The following is a 14,678-nucleotide window of genomic DNA, read 5'->3' on the forward strand; positions in this document are numbered from 1 at the left end:
GGATACCTCTATAGGCAGAGCATTGGGAAGAACCCCGGTGGGATGGAGGAGAAAGTCTTGTTACTAGCAAGAGTGGATGGCTTAAGGCTTAAGGATAAGATTGAACGGGCACAGTCGAGGACTTGCCCGTTATTCGGAATGGAAGAAGGTTCAAGGTCACTTACGCACTTGTTGGTACAGTGCCCTGAACTGGACAATCTCAGAAGCTCAATACGACCCTGTTTGGAACATGCTAGACGGCTGTTAAACAATCCGAGCGGTGAAGATACCGAAGTGTTACTCCTGGGAGGGGAGATTAGCGGAAAGCGATTGCCAGGATGGGTTGTCCCCCGTGGGGCCCATAATGGTCGTCGTGGACCGCAGCTGAGGAGTGCCTATGCGGATAACGTTGCAGCATTCCTCTGCGGGGCCGTACCGCGATACTACAATGCTCTGGCCCGTGAGGGTGTCGAAAGCTCGTAGGGCTTGTAGTTATTGCGTACGGTGCGGTCCCGCCTAACATGGTCCTGGGGCTTTCCGAGCGGGCCTTGGTGACCATGGTTGGCCGGATCGGGATGCCTCCTTTGAGCCGACGCCCACCTTGGGTATGGCAGTCCTATCGGACATCCGCTGGACGGGGGCCTTTTTCTACCAGGCGAAAATCCTGGAGTACCTGGGCAAGATTCAGTACGGTTTGTGAGTTACAAGGGTTTGTCCCTCTCTCTCAGCCTTGGTCCTTAAATGCATCACTGAATTCGTTTGGTGATTTCCCGACGTTACCCTCGGGTGGCGTGACTAACAAGGGAACATGGACTGACTAACATGGCATGAAAAGACTTTTTACTCCCCCGAGGGGGAAACTTGCTTCCATTCCCCGTTGACATGCCACGATACAGCATGGAAGCGCTTTTCCCTTTGTCGGCAAGTCCGCAAGGTAATTTGTCTTTGACTCGTTTGCGTGCACGCGAAGCAAAGGCAGTTCCTTGCTGGCTTGCCGGCTCTAGCCCAAAAAAGTAAAAAGTAAAAAACTTGTTATAAAAGGGAGGCCAAGGCCTCATTTATAGTTATCGACCCCCATTGGTAGAGTGCCAGTGGTTAACTCGTGAGGCTAGGTTGGCCTTACCACCGGGGTGCTACCTGATGGTGGCTATGTTCGGGTGGTTCGTCTGACGTGTGTAGGAGGTTCGTGTAGGTGGGAGATCCTCCATGCGTGTTTGTTTCAATATCCCTCTCTCTCTCTCTCTCTCTCATTCTCTATCATTCTGTATGCTACTATATGCTAAATCTCTATTAGATTCGTCCACTTTTAGTAAGCTGGAAATTTTGTTTTTGCTGTCCATTACGGCCTGGCCAGTATATTAATCGGTTAGAGTGGTATCATAGCACATTTAATTGCTCTTCTATAGGTAGTCCAATCGAGATTGGACAATTTCTTTTACCAACAATGAAGAATCTTGGAGAGATCAATCACAATGAGCAAAAAGTGGAGTATGAGGAAGTGGAGGTTGTGGTTGAAGTTAGTATGAAGAAGACGTCAATGTCAAGACGAGTTCTTGAACAATGATGAGGACAGAGAAGTCGAAGTAGACCATTTGTTGGATCACACACGTAGAAGTTGATGATGAGGACCAGGCTAAAGGATCCCTTCCTCTTAGGATGCACAAAGTACATGGATGATAGATATGCTATAGGCCATAGCCTATGGAAGTTTTGAGGGCTAGGGTAGTGAAGCTTGGCTCTTCACCCAGCCATATGCCTTTATAGGCAACCCTCGAGCCGCTTTACATTGGCGCTTGGTCTCATATTACTTGCCCTTGGAGAAGTGTTTTCGTCCTGGAAAACAAAAGTGGGTTATTCTTCATAAGAATACTAATGTTTTTCGAAGAGGCAACTTTGGCACGTTAGTCTTGCCACTGACACTCCACAACGCACATGTTGACGAGTACGTAAATCATGATAGTCTATAAAATAAGCTCGTGTTCGTGCGACAGGTTGGAGGTTCAATGAAATGGACCGAAATTCAATGGTCAATGACATTGTCATCCCTATGCAAGCGTTAACTTAAACGACTTACATGAAAACCCAGATGAGTACTAGAGTGTGGAGGTAAAGAGAGTTTGTAAGCCATATATCCATGTCCCACAATATCCAGGAGATAATTTAGGTGGTGACCTGGTTTTTAGACTATCCGAATGTTCTCTATTTTGGTTGGATTCTTTAAGATTTTCTAATCCTCATTCCTTTTTGACAATTGGGATCCGTTTTTGAGTGCTTAGCATGTAATTTGTCACAAATTACCTCAAAAAAGAAAATTATGTCTAAAAATAATGAAGCAATTCATCTCCGAAGCCTACATAACCAACTTAAGTTCTAGTTTTAGCATCTCCGAAGCCTCTCTCATGCTCATCACCTGTATGCGAAGTATCCATTCCGCTTCTGGTGACGACTATGCACCATAATCTTGGGGTCTTAAGCTCGCGAGGAACTTGGGTTCTTGAAGGTCTTGATGTTCTTGAGGTCCTTGATTCGTGAGAATCTTGGGTTCTTGAGGTTCTTGAGTCTTGAGGGTCTTGGGTTCTTGGGGTTCTTGAGGTTTTCTTTCGCTTGCAAATCGCGTTCGAGAAGGATCTTCTCTTCACCCGAGTTTTACTCCTTTCTGCGGGCGCACCCCTTTGGGGCCTTGCGCTCACACCAAGGTTGCTTTTTCCCACCTCACGTCGATTAGCCGGCCGCTAAGTGCACGGTCCGCTCTCAATGAGTGAAAAGAAACACAATGGGAGGCTGGACAAGCCCTTCTTTCTTGGGATTCTTGTCACTCTTCAACAAAACACGATTTGGAATCGCCACGCCCAAGTAAACTTGGGTTCGTGCGACCGCAACAAGCAAAAAAATTCTTGTGGTTCTTGTGGTTCTTTCCTTGAGTAATGCAGAACACTTCCAAAGCTTTGATACCAATGTAAGGTGCAACGGAATGAATGTTGTATTTTCTCAAGATTAGTGATCTTTATTGCTCAAGGTTCCTTTTAGTTCTTAGGGAAGGAGAGAGCCTTCCGACTTATGGAGAGTGCTATGATCACGAACAAAGTGAGTGGATATTGTGCGTGCAAGTGAATGAGACTGAGAGAAGGAGAGAGAAGAGATACGACACCCGAGAGGTTGTAAAACCCTCCTCCGAAGGCCCCACTCTCGTCGGCGAGAGTGGTCTAACTTGATTGCACAAAAGTGTACAATGCGTATGCAATGGACTGATGCAATGGGACGATGCCGATGACGATGACGACTTGATGGCTGAAATCTGTGATCTTCTGATCGCTGAATTCGGGGTTGTCTTGGTGGCTGAAAATGACTGTTTTCTTGCTGTTTTCATGGCTGAAAATGACTGGTTTATTCGGGGTCATGCTGAGGATAAAAACGCTGAAGATCTGTACTTGTTTGGCTGCGTTTTCTGCTATTGCTGAAGGCTGAAAAAACACTGATTGTGGCAGAGGTTTCCCTGCTGAAAAACGCTGAAGGACAAGCTTCTGCTAGCGTTAGTAAATGGCTGCTCTTGGCTGAAATTGCTGATGTCAAAACGCTGATTCTGCTGATGCTTTGCAAAGGCTAGCGATCCCAAAAATGCTACAAGCTGAGGGTGGTTGTCGCGGGGGAAATGCTAGGAACTGTTGTGTGATGGCGAGGGCTGATGTAGATGGAAACGCCAGGGTCTGGAAGAGCTAGGCGATCCCAAAAATGAAGGGGGGGGGGGGGGGGGGGGGGGGGGGGGGGTACTGCTGAGAAGTTGCCTGTTGAGCGGGAAGCTCTTGTTGCCTCTTCCGCCAGAAAGTGCTAACTTTGGTTTGCTTATATATTAACTTAGCAAAATTGCCCTACCTACTTTTGTTGTAAAGTCACTTAAAAATAATAAGTGAAAATAACCAATAAATAGGAAAATAGGCTAAATGCACTGGAAAATTTCCATAACTGATGCTAATGGATTTTGATGGGAATTCCGATGATCATGCTGTGTGCAACGGGAGGATATGCATCTATGCTAAGTGACTTGGCATGCACGGTCTACGAATAGACTCACAAAAGTGCCAGATCACTGCTAATCTAAACTGGCTGGACTGGCTCAACCATGCTGCAGTTAGCTTGTCCACGGACAATGTTGTGGTATTTTCTGAATCTCACCATAATTATCTGAAACATCCCTATAGGGATGAAATAAATAAACACTGTCTTCTTTAATTCCTGAGAGGTTGGGTCTTCCCCGACCCAATGCGAAACAAAATCTACAGCTGTACCAATAGGGTTTTGTCCAAGCACTCGAAGCTAAGCTCCGCGGCCAGGTAGCCGAGTCTACAAAAGAGTCTGCATTCGCTGAGTGAACCAATGATTCATGGAAAAGATTATGATTTTGATAGTGAACTTGAAACAACATTTTCATGAAAGGCAAAGGTAGAGGAAGAGTACATAGGGTTGGGATGTGTCACGTGACATCCCCTCCTTTTCAAAGTGAGGTACTGGTACCGAACTGTATGGCGTCGAGGGAGATCGCAGCATCCGGAATCCTGGAAGGGACTCTTCGTCGGCCCACTCTGATGTGTGGGTCGTGCGGTACTTGAACTTCATAAAGGTTTGCAACGCTTGCTTCTTTGGGCCGCGCCGAAAGCGACACAAAGTCTTCTGTGGCTCCTTCGATGGTTCAACTTCGTTTAGAGTCTTGCTTCTTTCGTCTTCAAGAATCTCCATGGCTGAAAATTCCTGAAACCATCTCCAACACAAAACCATGAACATACCCATTCTATGTAAAGTGAAGGAAAAAATCGTCTTCTCTAAAGACTCCGTATGCAATGTAGATGAACATAGAGACGGAGTGACAACCCTGTTCATCAAACACATGGAAACAATGAGATCGAATCTTTTTTGTTTGATCGAAATCAATCAACTGTGGCAAATCACAATGGAAATGCACATGCTTGGTGCTCATACTATCATGTGCTCTTTCTACAACTGTGTCATGCCAAGGAAGAGACAGAGAATGTGACTTTCGTGATTGCATACTTTTCAGCTTTTCATGAAAATCCCGCATACATTCGTGCACATCCATGAGAGAAACGTGCTCAACATACAATATGTCATGCCTAGGAAAAGGGATCACATAACGATGTTGACTAAAATACAGGAAACCGTCACGAATGAAACACTCGAACAATGCGTACGTATCAATCATGCGAACACATAATACTTCTTGTGAGGGTTCTTTGGACCAAGGCTCGAGAGCCAAGATTGATTCGTTGTGAATGATCGAATTGTCCTGTGGGGGTTCTTTGGACCTCGACTCGAAAGCCAAGATCGGTTCTTCGTGATTGATCGAATTTGCAACGAGGTTAGTTGTGCTAGAAAAGCCATCCACTAACACATTATCCTTGTGAACTATCACATTATCGTCATGCAATTCATCATGCTTGTCTTTATCATCCAAATCATAATGCAAATCATTATCCTTCAAATCATTGTGCTTCTCATAATCATGCAAATCTTGTGTATCATGCTGTGGAGAAAAAGACATGGAGAGAATCTCCTTATCCCGAATCCTTTCAACCTTGTCTTGCATATTAGCAATGAGAGATGGAGAAGGAGCAATGTCCACTTCATCTTTTGGCATTGAGAGTTAAAGTGTTAGCCTCAAAATCAATGAGAGCGTTACTCTCACGAAACCATCGAATGCCCAAAATCATATCACATCCTGAGAGAGGAGAAACAACAAATCTTCTAGTGAAGGCAGTCTGTTGAATTGCAAACAACACATCAAGGCACTCCTCCGTGATGAGAGCGTCCATGCCAAGAGGAAAGCCAGAGACCTCGATAGGAGATCTCGGACTAACTTCAAGGCGGGCTCTCTCAACAAGAGAGGAATTGATCACATCATGCATACTACCTGGGTGAAACAATATGACAAAACGGTGCCCCGACGTACGACCATAATATTTAATGAGCGAATCATCAATGGAAGGGTCCCGAGAAACTTTCGGCACAATCGTGTTATTATTCATTGCATTGACAGATGTAGTGGGTGCTGTGGGTTCTTTAGATTCATTCGATTCAAGCTTAGGACATGTTCTTTTTATGTGACCCTTAATGTGACAATGAAAACAACGACCTTCCTTAGAATAAGTGCTTTATTCTTCCGAAGTGACGTATCCTCCTACAATTCCTTGTGCTACCTTTTCATCTGGAGTAAGCTTAGGTTTAGCAGTTGTGTTAGCCTTACCCTTAGATTCATTGAAAGAATTCTTTGATGAGAGATTGTTGGAAGATTGGTTAGAAGAGTTATCATTCTTACCATTCTTACTGTTCTTACCATACTGCGGGTTCTGAGACGTCTGCGAGGTACTTGTGGAAGTCTTGTTCTCCTTAGGCTTTCCCTTGTTGTGCTTCATCTCTTGTGCGAGAGCAATCGCTACCGCCTTGTTGAGATCGATTGGATCGAGTACCTCGACATCGTACTTGATATACTCCTCCAATCCAAAGAGAAAAGCCTCTTTGCGCTCATCATCTGATTTTCGTAATTGAGTGCCTAGCTGCAAAACATGATTAGAAAAAGACTTAACTGGCATACCATGTTTGATATTACGTCAATTCTCTTTCAATCGTGCAAGGTACTGAGGTGGCATAAACCGCGTCTTGAGCTTGTCTTGGAAATCAGTCCAACTAAAAGAGAGGGGCGTGAAATCGTCGGCTGCCTCTAGGTGCGCGGCTAGCTGTGCCTCTTGCCATGCATGGTACCAATTGATGGCATCACCGGCAAGGTACATAGCTGCTGTCAAAACTTTGCTATTTCCTGTTTTCTTAGTTGTCGCAAAATAAGCATTAAATTGATGTAACCAAGCATTAAACACGATTAGAAAAAGACATAACTGGTATACCATGTTGTTTGATATTACGCCAATTCTCTTTCAATCGTGCGAGGTACTGAGGTGGCATAAACCGCGCCTTGAGCTTGTCTTGGAAATCAGTCCAACTAAAAGAGAGGGGTGTGAAATCGTCGGCTGCCTCTAGGTGCGCGGCTAGCTGTGCCTCTTGCCATGCATGGTACCAATTGATGGCATCACGGGCAAGGTACATACCTGCCGTCAAAACTTTGCTATTTCCTGTTTTCTTAGTTGTCGCAAAATAAGCATTAAATTGATGTAACCAAGAATGAATCACCGTAGCATCCATCTTACCATCATACTTATTGAAAGTCAACTTTTCGGTGACTGGGTTGTTGGAATCCGCATCATGGCTTGCACCACTAGAGGAACTCCCACGATCTTTGGGTGGTTCGGTCTTCGAGGCTAGCATGTGGGAAATAAATTCTTGATTGCGAATCTCTCTTTGAGCTTCACGTTCATCGCGCTCGCATTCGAAAGCAAGTCGATTTTCTTCTTGTTTTGCGGCAAGAGCAAGGCGCTCACGTTCCTGAGCAAGGCGCTCACGGTCTTGAGCAAGGCGATTTGCTTCTTGTCTATCCATCATGGCCATCATCTGCTCGACCATTGCCTCTAGAGGGTTTGGTGTACTTGATGGCGTAGATGGCGAAGGGGGAGGGTTGAAGAAATCATCTCCGGGTGGGGACGAGTCTTCGTCGCCTCTCTCATGCTCATCACCTGTATGTGAAGTATCCATTCCGCTTCGGGTGACGACCATGCACTATAATCTTGGGGTCTTAAGCTCGCGAGGAACTTGGGTTCTTGAGGGTCTTGAGGTTCTTGAGGTCCTTGATTCGTGAGAATCTTGGGTTCTTGAGGTTCTTGGGTTCTTGAGGTTTTCTTTCGCTTGCAAATCGTGTTCGAGAAGGATCTTCTCTTCACCCGAGTTTTACTCCTTTCTTCGAGCGCACCCCTTGGCGGCCTTGCGCTCACATCAAGGTTGCTTTTTCCCACCTCACGTTGATTGGCCGGCCGCTAAGTGCACGGTCCGCTCTCAATGAGTGAAAAGAAACACAAGGGGAGGCTGGACAAGCCCTTCTTTCTTGGGATTCTTGTCACTCTTCAACAAAACACGATTTGGAATCGCCACGCCCAAGTAAACTTGGGTTCGTGCGACCGCAACGAGCAAAAACATTCTTGTGGTTCTTGTGGTTCTTTCCTTGAGTAATGCAGAACACTTCCAAAGCTTTGATACCAATGTAAGGTGCAACGGAATGAATGTTGTATTTTCTCAAGATTAGTGATCTTTATTGCTCAAGGTTCCTTTTAGTTCTTAGGGAAGGAGAGAGCCTTCCGACTTATGGAGAGTGCTATGATCACGAACAAAGTGAGTGGATATTGTGCGTGCAAGTGAATGAGACTGAGAGAAGGAGAGAGAAGAGATACGACACCCGAGAGGTTGTAAAACCCTCCTCCGAAGGCCCCACTCTCGTCGGCGAGAGTGGTCTAACTTGATTGCACAAAAGTGTACAATGCGTATGCAATGGACTGATGCAATGGGACTATGCCGATGACGACGACGACTTGATGGCTGAAATCTGTGATCTTCTGATCGCTGAATTCGGGGTTGTCTTGGTGGCTGAAAATGACTGTTTTCTTGCTGTTTTCATGGCTGAAAATGACTGGTTTATTCGGGGTCATGCTGAGGATAAAAACGCTGAAGATCTGTACTTGTTTGGCTGCGTTTTCTGCTATTGCTGAAGGCTGAAAAAACACTGATTGTGGCAGAGGTTTCCCTGCTGAAAAACGCTGAAGGACAAGCTTCTGCTAGCGTTAGTAAATGGCTGCTCTTGGCTGAAATTGCTGATGTCAAAACGCTGATTCTGCTGATGCTTTGCAAAGGCTAGCGATCCCAAAAATGCTACAAGCTGAGGGTGGTTGTCGCGGGGGAAATGCTAGGAACTGTTGTGTGATGGCGAGGGCTGATGTAGATGGAAACGCCAGGGTCTGGAAGAGCTAGGCGATCCCAAAAATGAAGGGGGGGGGGGGGGGGGGGGGGGGGGGGTACTGCTGAGAAGTTGCCTGTTGAGCGGGAAGCTCTTGTTGCCTCTTCCGCCAGAAAGTGCTAACTTGGGTTTGCTTATATATTATTAACTTAGTCTACTTTTGTTGGAAAGTCACTTAAAAATAATAAGTGAAAATAACCAATAAATAGGAAAATAGGCTAAATGCACTGGAGAATTCCCCTAACCGATGCTAATGGATTCTGATGGGAATTCCGATGATCATGCTGTGTGCAACGGGAGGATATGCATCTATGCTAAGTGACTGGGTATGCACGGTCTACGAATAGACTCACAAAAGTGCTAGATCACTGCTAATCTAAACTGACTGGACCGACTGAACCCTGTTGTGGTGTAGCTTGTCCACGGACACATAGGGTTGGGATGTGTCACGTGACAAGGGCTGGCGGGTGAATTAGCGAGTGCAGAGAGGGGAAGATTGCTGCCTTAATTTGAGCCAAGACAACCATTGTTGGTTTTTTATTTAAGCATGGTTTATTTTCTTTTAAGTGGACAGCCGGTCACTTTTAAAAAACAATGTGAACTTGGACAAAACTCAATAAAATTGAGTGAGCTGAAAATCGATGCTATATAGTCACATTCTAGGTGTCCCCGGATGTAGTTCTTAGGCACAGATGCAATGCAAACACAGATTCCTCGCGGGAAAGCATCTATTTTTCCCAAAGAACACTTAAAAATATTCCGCTTTTTAGGAAAAGCTTCTCAGAATCACTCTTTATTTTGTGCTTGCGTCTTTACCCCTATTTCTTTTTCCAGTTCGGGTTCCCTGCCAGATCAAAGGAATATTTCCTTTCCGATGCTCCCGTTACCCATCACGTGACGCATTTGGAATATCCTTTTCCTGGTCTCTCCTACTGAACTAGCGTTACAACCCCTTCACGATGCTTAATGTCACCCATCATATGACACATCAGTGTTGTCCATTCCATTCCTGATGGCTTTTAATAATTCGAGTGGATCTACAGTTCCTAACCTTATGGTCAAGTGCACACATTTAAATATCCTAATTTCATTAAACAGAAATTACTCAAAAAAATAAGAAATAGTCCATTTAGCAACACTAGGAGGTTGCGATTAATCTTGTTAATGATCTCACACATTTCTTCTTTGCATTTTTGAATGGCCTCCTCTAGTGGGTCGTCCTTACCATTTCGCTTCTTCATCTTTGAGAACCGCAATAGGAGAGGGAGAGGGAGAAAGTTCTTGAGAGAGAGAAATCCACAATATGTGAATAGGTCTTTCCACATTATGCATACATGCTCATTCCACATTTGTTTACAATCTCCACATCATGCATACATGTGCATTCCACACCTATCTACATTCTCTACACTTCTGAGAACCGTTTCCGAAATTTTCTGCCGCTTGCAGAAAATCCTGAATTTCTGAAATTTCCCATGATTTTTGCAGCTGAATTTTTGAGTTTCTGAAGTTTCTGAAAATGTCACCCAAAATTTCTGCCTCGACAACCACGAGGAGGTGTGGGGAAGGAAGAGAGAGAGAGAGAGAGAGAGAGAGAGAGAGAGAGAGAGAGAGAGAGATTTTATAAGGATTATTGTTGAATGTGACTGCCAGGTTCTTATGTCAACTTTATCGGGAACATGGGGAAATTACTGTTCTGTGCGGTAAAATGACCATTTCGTGGAAAGTTTTTGTTTTGGGTAGCCATTGATTATCAGCTTACATAGGGCCTGTTTCTGTTGTGGTCCAGGTTGTTCTTGTATACGATGGCATTTTTGTTGTGCAACATTTTTGTCTCTATAACCTGCCGGAGCAACCAAATTATGTGATCACACTCTTGAATGAGAAGCAGAGCAAAGTTGCAACTACTGATGAAAGTGATGCAAATTCTCAGTATAATGATGTTAAGCAACTGTTTTGTGGCAGATATTTTGTCAGTATCGCGGAAAGGTTCAGCCATCTGTCCCAACGCTTTAGAGATTGATTTTGTAGGACAAGGTGATAAAACATTGTTGTCTCTTAAAATGAAAACTTGCCAGAGTACTCTTTGAGCTAACAATCTCAATTATGCCTATCCAAGAAAAGCCCAAACACACCTATGAGAGATTTGCAAAATTCTACATACTCATGGTAGTCATCCACAAAACCACCAGCACCAGCAATATATGCTACACGGTAATTTTGTAATGTTCTTTGGGCTCTTTTATGAAATTAGCATTTGTTTTCCTTTTTTTTGTTTTTTGTCGTGTTTTTTGGTGGGTGGGATACAAGCGTTGAAACTCTTCTGTATTCTGATTTCTTGAGAGGTTTATGAGTTTATTTGGGTTTTGAAGAGTGGTGATTGAACCTCAGTTGGCCAGAGGGCCCGCCTGTAGACAGTTGCTGGTTTTTAGCTGTGAAATAAAAGTACTCTGGAAATTGTCGTTTTTCAGTGTAGTTCGAACTTTTCAGAAAAGCACCTGTAACATTTTTGATTTGTTTCAATTGGCAGCGTACGGTCCTACCCCATGGGAGAGGGGTTTGATTTGTACTCCTAGTCCGCATCGTTTCAATTCGAATTCTTAGTGGTGGATTGATGGTAGGGAAATGTCCAGAAAAAAGGAGAAATCTTTGTTTATGGACATAGATAAGAGACATTATGCCCCCTTGAAAGGACAACGTGTTGATTGGTGGGATGGCCTACATGAATTGGCAATGCTTGATTGGCCGGATGTGGTTCAAATATTGCGAACCAAATGCAAAAATGCCTACATTTACCAGAGTGCTTGTCCTCAACGAACAGATGAATCCTCCAACACCACTGGAGGGATTTCCATTCCATGGCGCGGTCCTCAACTTGGGACATTTACCCTAGAGTTATCAAAACAACATTCCAATCAATAGGAAAGTGAACCCAAGCTGAGTTTGTCCCATGCAGCTCTTCATAATAGGAGTAACCAAGGGTATTTTATTCTGAAACTTTACTACGAAGGGCCCATCCTATAGACCTCCTACCTTGTTGGACTTAACACTAGTCTTGTGAAAAATAGCCATCAGAGAATTATACCCAACACTCTATGAGTTGATAACAATTAGTATGAAGCTAAATGAAGGTCTAAAAGTGTCTTTTGATGGTCATCTTCAACAACTAATTTGTGTAGACATACAATTTTTTTCTATTCTCTTTTGAAAGTAAATCAAATCATCGTCAAGCAAGCTCAAACTTTTTTGGAAATCCCTCAATAGGTTTGTGGAAGATGTACCAAACTTTTTAAACTTAGATTCAAAGACGGCCGATATTTTTACTCCTCTATGTTGTATAGTTTTACATATACTTTATTAATTCTAGAAAAGTAAATTTTTAGTTTATTGAGGTTTACATGTAAAGTATGTTTTTGAAAATTTGTTTCATATCCTAAGTCCATATGTAAGAAGTTTCATGAGGTTTTGATGTCATATATAGAAGCTATGTCTCATTTAATATTATCGTGGTTTGAGTTATTTTTGTGGCTCATTCCAAGTATAGTGTTAAGTCTTTATCAAGGGTGTTGTCTTTATGGACATTAATATGAGTTTGAAAGTATCAATGTAGTTGACATGGTTGGCCTAAAGAAAGTGTAAGAGCTTGGGTATTTGACCACTAGAAAAATAATTTGTTTGCAAAAAGTGCTAACCCTTGCATGGTGTGAGCACTTATGCAAGCCAATTAGTTGTTGGCTTATGTTTATCGACCAAAAAAGAGCATTCGTAAGTCAAATAATAGAACAATATAGTTTGAGTTTCTCTTTTGTAAGCAACCGCACTCACCTAGCTTGAAAGTTTGTAGCCTTGATTTGTAGTTTGGTTCACATTAATTTTGTAAAGAACATTTGAGGGCTATCAATGGTGGGACTGCAAATACATAAGTCTAATAGAAGGGGTGGACAACTTGGATCATGCCATCACTACATACATTTAAGGAGTGAGGAGTACTCAATAAACATGTATTGCCACAATTGCACTTTGTCGTTCTCGCGACAATTGCAGTCGATGTGCTAGCTTCGTCAGTTGATAAGGCTTGACAACGTTCCACATATTTTTTGCATCAAATATCCCTTCACTTTGATTTGCCAGGTGTGGAAGCCCGATCCATTAAATTTATTGATTTTTGATGCCATGTTGAAGTCTTTAGAAGCTGAAAGGTTTGGCAATTCGGCTTGTAGCAGAATTCAAAGCCAGTCAATTTTGGCAGTTCCGAAGCAAGTAATATGTCCCCAAAGAATAAAAAACGGGCGTTGATGCTTTGCCTTGTAGTGTTTTGAGAGGTTGGAATAGCGGAGCCCTTTTGAGATGCTCTCATGTGGTCTGAAGCCTTTTGTGGGAATAGGCACTTGAAGGGTTAAACAAGTGGTCAATATTTAAATAGGCAGTATGAAAACAAAAAATAACGAGCTCTCAGTACTGTTGAAATGGCGTAGAACGACAGAGCTTGCAACGTTTTGCTCTGAGCGGGATGTAGAGGCAAAATTAGCAAAGCTTCCAGTGTCGAAAAACTGCTCTCAGACCGGGACGTTTGTGTTGCTAGTGTCTGTGCTCGGTGTTCGCATATCAACATGGTTGCTTCCTCTTCTGCAAGCGACTGTTCTCACGCCATCTCAACTCAAGCCGAGGCCGGGTACGTGCTCTGATACCAGATGATAGGGGCCGGAGCTAGGATGGGTGATGGCTTACAAACATGGCGAGTGCAGAGAAGAATTTGCAGAGCAAGAGAAAGAGAGAAGTTGACACGCTATATTCTTTTATTGATTACAAGGCTACATATATAGAAGAATACTTTCCATGCTTAGACACCACTGAACTCGGGCTTGCATACCCAACAGTTGGCAACCTATCGAATGAAAGAAGATTTAGGGTTGCTAGGCATAAATGCATGAATGGATTTATGCAAAGTTCTACTTTGGACACAGATGAAGTTCCAAGGCACTTTGAACAAAGTTGGAATCAGAAGACCGAAAGCTATCCAAGCTCATCAATAGAAACCTGAAGCAATCAAGAGTGAAGGGGTCCTTGCTTCTAAAGCAATCTGTTATTCAACAATCCAAGCTCAGAATTAATTCCAAGGTCATGGAGATGCTTGGAGAGCCTTTCCACATCAATGACATATATCCAGGTAAGAAGAAAGACCTCAAGTTTAACTCTTTCAACATTCTGTTCTTTGACTCGAGAGCTTTGTAGAGGGCAATGATAAAATTCTATGATTTTCAACATAGTGAGGTGAATGGGCAAGTCATTTTTGTCATCAAATTAGATGAGAGTGAAATTGTGAAGGGTAGAAAGCTTGAGAGAGTATCAATAACCCTCATGAATAGAGCTCTTCACACCACAAAGGAAAAAAAACCATAAAAATTTTACTTTGCAGTTAGAAAAGAACATTTGGTGGTTGGGTGCTTTTGAGGTTGATAGTGAAGATTTCAATGTGTTGAATTTGGTATTCCACCACACTAGTATCCCTGCAATAATCAAAGCTCAACAAGCTAGGGAGGAGCTGGATGTTGAGGGCTTTGGTAGGTACAAGGTGGAATGGCACTTGGGGCGGGGGGGGGGGGGACCGAAAGACACTAAAGTGTATGTAAAAGTTGACGTCTCGATATTGTAGGTCATTAACTTTGGTTGGTCCAACGTGTTGAATCTAAATTAATGAGAATCCGTTTGATACTTCATTTATGGCTCAGAAGAATGTTTATAATATACTTCATATGGAAAATATAGATTGTGCTTTTTCCTTTCAAAGGTTGCCTTGCTT

General features: G+C 43.3%; 1 protein-coding gene across 5 annotated transcripts in view; it reads left to right on the forward strand.

Annotated features, from left to right (window-relative positions):
• Nucleotides 1–12,041, forward strand: part of LOC147439317 (cystinosin homolog) — a 51,123-nt gene extending 39,082 nt beyond the window's left edge. For 2 of the 5 annotated variants that reach the window (XM_086485184.1, XM_086485182.1), the window contains exons 7-9: nt 10,532–10,581; nt 10,668–10,867; nt 11,409–12,041. In XM_086485184.1, the coding sequence (XP_086341310.1) occupies nt 10,532–10,581; nt 10,668–10,867; nt 11,409–11,454 (296 nt within the window). In that variant the 3' untranslated portion in view covers nt 11,455–12,041. Of the gene's footprint in view, nt 1–10,531; nt 10,582–10,667; nt 11,149–11,408 lie in introns of those variants that run through there. The other 3 variants (XR_015184572.1, XR_015184571.1, XM_086485183.1) reach the window with 3 other exon arrangements.
• Nucleotides 12,042–14,678: the final 2,637 nt, after the last annotated feature.

Source organism: Adiantum capillus-veneris, chromosome 16, assembly GCF_014529385.1.
Source record: "Adiantum capillus-veneris isolate H3 chromosome 16, ASM1452938v2, whole genome shotgun sequence".
Taxonomy (NCBI): Eukaryota; Viridiplantae; Streptophyta; class Polypodiopsida; order Polypodiales; family Pteridaceae; genus Adiantum; species Adiantum capillus-veneris.